Source organism: Lolium rigidum, chromosome 2 (genome assembly GCF_022539505.1).
Source record: "Lolium rigidum isolate FL_2022 chromosome 2, APGP_CSIRO_Lrig_0.1, whole genome shotgun sequence".
Taxonomy (NCBI): domain Eukaryota; kingdom Viridiplantae; phylum Streptophyta; class Magnoliopsida; order Poales; family Poaceae; genus Lolium; species Lolium rigidum.
This window is the reverse complement of record NC_061509.1, coordinates 251032918-251038714: the sequence shown is the minus strand read 5'-3', so window position 1 is coordinate 251038714 and position 5797 is coordinate 251032918. Positions and strand designations below refer to the sequence as shown.

Sequence of the window (5797 nt, the reverse complement as noted above, 5' to 3'; positions counted from 1 at the left end):
ACAATTAGTGATGATGAAATACCCCAAAAATTAACCTTACATAATAATAATCTAACAACAACATACATGGGTGTCTTTACATGTCACACTATAATCATTGTCCTACAAATTTAAGTTGGTTAAATTTGTTAATGGCAGATGTGACCTATATTTTATCTTTACAAAAAAAATTAGTCCTCAGCCATGTTATTTCTTATCATAAAATGTGTTAACCATGAAACCGTAACTTTATTTCCGGAACGCTTGCAACCCCGTAAAGACCATGCTCTCGCATTTATGAGGGCCAACTTGCTAGTTTCGGAAAAAAAAACACAATGCGACATATGCAAATAAATACTCGAGCAGATTAGCAATGGGGTTTCTTTCTCCAACCATTGGGTTCAACCATTGGGTCCTATTTTAAACAAATTTATATTTATATAATTTGCAATCTGTCATTAAATTGGCCAAGCCACCGGTCATGTCCTGCACAATTGTAACAAGAATACAGTTTATTGATTATTATTTGTCAAAAATACAATGGATGTCCCTCATCCTCACTTTTACTTCGAGGAAGTACTAAACCGTACTATGTGGACAATATGAGCTCTGACATATAATATGCATCTCATACATGTATAGTTAAGAAAACTGTAGAGCTGCTCCAGTGATTCATATTTTCTCCCAAACGCAATAGCCATCGCCGTGCGCTACCACCTGGAAGCCTCCAGGAATGAGGTTGCCAACATCGTATCTTGTCCCAATCTTGACGATGACCTTGCCGTCGATCTCGGCGAGGTAAAGGTCGGCGTCGGCCTCCATGATCCGCAGCTCGCTTTCATTGTGAATTCCATGGTGCGTCCTAATGGACACCAGGCGTTCGATGTCCTCCTTATGGCCCCAGTCGAAGAAGTGGTCGTAGAACTGAAAAAAAAAAACATCACATTATTTTCATCAGTTCGGTTGTGACCTAAAGGAAGTTCAGAACTGAAGAGTTAATCAAGATGACTCACGATGCATGGTGTCCCTGGGTGCGTGAGGATGTAGGCGTATCCCTGCATGACCCTGTCGGAGGGGAATGGCCACATGTGCTGCGTGGAGCCGGTGTCGTGGTTGTCGACGAAGGTGACGGCCTTGCCGGGCAACCGCCCGATCATGCCGGGGGCCTTGCCGTCGGTGCCGCGCAGCCTCCACAGCTCACCCTCCACGGCCACGTTGAGGATGCCCTTGGTGGTGAAGTCGAACGTGGTGGCGGGTCCAGAGGCGCCGACGCGGTTCACCCAGTTGACCAGCTCCTGCCGGTGCTCGTCCTGGTTCAGGTTCGGCTTGCCGTCCCCGCCGTAGGCGAGCGAGGTCCATATCTCGGCCACCGCGAAGTTGGGCTCGGTGCCATCAATGTACACCTTGGCGACGTCGGCGGAGTAGCCCTTGGCGAAGTCGAGGCGCCAGGCGTCGAAGCCGATGTCGGTCTTGAGCCAATTGAGCCACTGGAGGAGCTCCTTCTGGACGGTCAGGTTGAGGTGGTCGACGTCCGGGGCGCCCCCGAAGTCGGCGCCGGTGTCCGGGTTGCCCGTGCCGTCGGCGTAGGGCCGGTCGTCGCGACAGATCATGTGGGGGCCCCAGTCGAGGCGCGCGTCGGGGGTGCCGCCCTCGAAGAGGCAGTAGATGCCCCGGCTGTCCTTGTGCTCCGCGGTGCGGTGGTTGATAACGATGTCGGCGATGGCCTTGACGCCCTTGCCGTGGAGCGCCTGGATGAGGGACTTGAGCTGCGCCTCGTTGCCGTACTTGGACGCGTCCAGGTTGTACAGCCGGCCCGGCATGTACCCTTGCTCGCCGACGGACTGCGACGCAGGTGGAAGCCAGACGTGCGTGATGCCGGCGGCGGCGATGTCATTGACCTTGGTCATCAGGAGGTTGTACCACCCGCCATTATGCTTCCAGGACTCCCAGTTGAAACCCTGTGTTCAGAACTCAAAGCTCAGTCGAAGTCATGATCGTTGTAGGTACGACCGTACGAGCTGAACACATGATTTTAAATAGCCGGCTATAGCTCGGCTATAGCCTTTCAGGAGACCTGCCGCTGTGGCTATGCCCTTTGTAGGTTAAATGAGAAAAAAATCGCGAATAGCCGGCTATAGCCTAATTTAGCCCTTATTTAGCCTCTAATTTAACCGCTGAACCTCCTATATTTTGAATTTATCTTCTCTTTTATTTTTTATTTCTTGTTTTCGGAATTTGCATTCAGTATAATTAGATAAAACTTGTGAGTCGAATATCTGAATACTTGTTTGCCTTGAATAGTTAAATAAGTTGTATCACGAATCGTATTTGAGTCATAGTTTTCCTTTTCTTTTGGTAAGATATGACAAAAATATTTCAAATTTTTGAAAAAAGGCTAAATGGAATAGCCCGCTATAACCCAGCTATATCCTTTTATAGCCTCTAAAAAATTGCAGCTAAATGAGATAGCGGGCTATTTTAAACTATGACTGAACACAATGCTTGCAGAGTGCAGATTACAGACATGATCTCTTACCTGAAACAGGACTTGCCCGGAGGCCAAGCTGGACGACAGGCCGAGGAGGACGAGGAACAGGGACAGAGAGAAGTGTTTGCTCGCCATGTTCTTCAGAAATGCCTCCAGCTGTAGCTGTGATTTGGATGAGGACGATGGAGACTGATGGATTGAGCAGCTGTGTCTTGCCGGGTATTTATAGTGCAGCATGCTGGAACTGCCGGTGGCCCAGTGGATCGACGGATGTCGGTCGGAGTTTGTTATCGGCCGGTGCGGTGAGCTCAAAAGGCGATTTAATGGCCGAGAGCCTTGGATAAGAAGCCACCGGCCAGTACGACTGTCAGTTACTCTGAATTCCATTCCAATCCAGAACAGTTTCTTGAGCATTTTTTACGCAGCAAGGATGAGAAATTGTGTTTACAGACCATCATCTAGAGCAATACTCCCGCAGTAGCATAATCGAGGAAAGGACATTGTAGTTCTTGTTTTGTTGCAGTTTTATCAACCGACAAAAAGGCTTCAGCTTTCGCGCAGTAAAGTGAGCGTCAGTTCGGACTTACCGTCTGTAACAGTTCGTACGATCCATGGGTAAATCCCTTTCTGAAACCCCTGGCAACTTTTCCCTGAATAACCGGATATGGTGCGTCTCTCGATGCAGATAAACTGGTCATAAATCTCTTGAGGATCAAGCTCACAAACTTTCTACATATAGCGAGTGCTCTGCTCAAACTTTTTCAGTTCAAAGCGATCAATACTGGTACTATCCAACGATTCATTCGTTCGATGAGCATTTAATGCACGAATGATCAGACTATCTGACTGACACTCTCGGAGTCACAATACTTGTATCTGATCATTGTCCACAGTATCATATAATAGTATTATGCATATGGTACTTGTCAATGATATTATCTTTATAGTGGATAGTATTATAGAGTAATATCATAATTTTTTAAAGAGTGAATTCCACATTCCACCCGATAGTTGTGCATTTGTGACATATATTACCTCATTTAGTGTAACTTTTACAAAAATATCACATCTAGGAGTCTTTAAACACGGTTTTACCCCAATTTTGCATTTTGTTTGTTTTTGTTAGATAGGACCGGCGTATTTCGTCGATGTGGTGCGACAAAATGTATAAATATAGGAGGCCATCATCTACGATTATGTCCAGACTTCTCTTATCCAATTGTTTCATTCCTCGTCCCCGTACTGGTATTTTTGAAAGTCGGTAATCACCTCACACCTTGCACAATGAATACGCACCATAAATCAAGGGTCCAAATGTTCTAAAATGCTCAATCTATATGATTCTTTATTTAACAGGGTAATTAGTGTCACAAATACAAAATCACGGGGTAAAAATTGGAATTCACTCTTTTCTAAATTTATTGTTTTGTACAATCCTAATGTAAATATGTGTACAAGATCTGTTTGGCATTTAATTTTCTCGTAGCGTACGCTATGATATAGTATCCATCTATGTTACACTAATAATATCTCTTCTCCTTAATTAGATGCCACATCAGCATGTTTGTGGGTCTAGGATGCATGATACTACCTAAGATACCACCACTATGGCCAGCCTAAAGGGCCACAAATAAAGTTTAGGTGGTTTTACGAGCCTTTGGCAAAAGGCGTCATGGAAAGCATATCTACGACACTTTATGTTGCTTGGTGGTTAGCAATTTTTGTATTGGCAGAACACTTAGTAATTTCAAAATAAGTGTTGAGGAAACAATATGCTATCACAACACTAATTATGTAGTATTACGTAATGATAAGATTGACGCTAATTAGTACCTCCTAGGCATTCATTAGCACATGCATCTGTGGACATAAATTTGATATTCCTTCTTCATGTATATGTATAAATTAGAGATAAGCATAATATAAAACACATAACACACATAGCACAACCACACATGAAGCAAAGTGGACATTGACATATATGGTATACCATGAAACATGTATAGTTTAGATTCAAGACTTCACCCAAAACATAAGTGCACAATTCATCTCCCACACATGCACACCCGACTCAAATTAAGTCCAACCCCACTAAATTAGATGTTATGCACTTTGATAAACCAGATAACCCTCCGTGACTTCAAACCTAAAGGCACAAATATCCTTGCCACGGGTCCAAACCTGTGAACTGCGGTTCTTCAACTCAACCAGGGCCAGCCCTATGTTTTTCAGGGCCCTTGGGCGAAGTCAACAAAAATGCCCCTTAAGACTAACATATGTGTACGCATAATTAGATATATAACTATATGTATACGCCTACTTTTACTTTATATGCATATCTGATAGAAATAATAATAAAATGGTTGGAAAATATAACAAGTATTTTCTACTAGTTTAATTATCTCAAATAAAACCAAAGACTCCATTAACAACTGCGCTTCAATGCTTCGCAAAAATGCTTCTTCGCAGCACCGAATATCATTGGAGAATACTTATTCAAAGCACCTCTTTGCGTTTCAATGAATTGATTATCTAGCTTTCTCTTTTTCGCAGCACGGAATAATTGTTTTGGTATTATAACACCTATAATTATGAAGAAATGTACATGAAATTAGAACCCTAGTTAAATAAATAAGTCATGACTTAGACGAAGAATTAGACAAGAGATTTAATCATGAACTCATGGAGGGGCAAGACGGCATGCAGGTCGGGCGGGGCAAGGCAATCTAAGAGACACAATCACATAGAGAGAAGAGACAAAAGATGAGGCAGCAAGACAGTTGAGCTAGGCGATTGGCGAGACGAGAGATGAACAGATGAGCGGTTAGGCAAGACGATCGGCGAGACTAGAGACGAACAGACGGAACACTCAATCGACGTCTATGTTTTTCAAGAGAATGATTGAGGGAAGCAGCCAAGTAGTGGCCTCGTGGTCGTGGAAGACTGCCAATTGGAGTAGGATTAAACTGATCGGGACATGAGCGATTTTTACTTCTTGCATCTTTTCTAGCTGGCCCTGTTCGCTTATAGTCTTGTTTTACCTTTTTCTTTTCAGTCCATAGTAAACAAAAGCCCCAATTTTGGGCCCCCCAACGGCCTGGGCCCTAGGCAGCCGCTCATGGCTGCCATGGGTCAGGGCTGGCCCTGAACTCAACCAGGGAAGTGCCTCGCCCTGTGATGCCGACAATTAATCATGTCACTGAAGCAAGTGGTACCTCCCACTGAGAGATTTAACTTAGAGAATTATGCCTTCTCAACAGTCTTGGGATTGCTTGTGCCTCTATCAATGTACCAGATGTAGTCATGTGTCTTCATCCTATGCAGAGGGGT

General features: G+C 44.2%; 1 protein-coding gene across 1 annotated transcript; it reads right to left on the bottom strand.

Annotated features, from left to right (window-relative positions):
- Positions 1-651: 651 nt before the first annotated feature.
- Positions 652-2602, bottom strand: LOC124693264 (alpha-amylase type B isozyme-like). Its single transcript, XM_047226740.1, has 3 exons — positions 2516-2602; positions 993-1937; positions 652-903 (listed from the first exon to the last, which is right to left on the bottom strand). The coding sequence occupies exons 1-3, from the start codon at positions 2600-2602 to the stop codon at positions 652-654; spliced, it is 1284 nt and encodes a 427-aa protein (XP_047082696.1).
- Positions 2603-5797: the final 3195 nt, after the last annotated feature.

Excerpts from the sequence above, each read along its gene's own strand:
- LOC124693264 (XM_047226740.1), bottom strand. The coding sequence starts at position 2,602 with ATGGCGAGCAAACACTTCTCTCTGTCCCTGTTCCTCGTCCTCCTCGGC. Across the intron at positions 1,938-2,515 it reads CCGGGCAAGTCCTGTTTCAG|GGTTTCAACTGGGAGTCCTG; the intron begins GTAAGAGATCAT and ends TTCTGAACACAG. Across the intron at positions 904-992 it reads ACCCAGGGACACCATGCATC|TTCTACGACCACTTCTTCGA; the intron begins GTGAGTCATCTT and ends TTTTTTTTTCAG.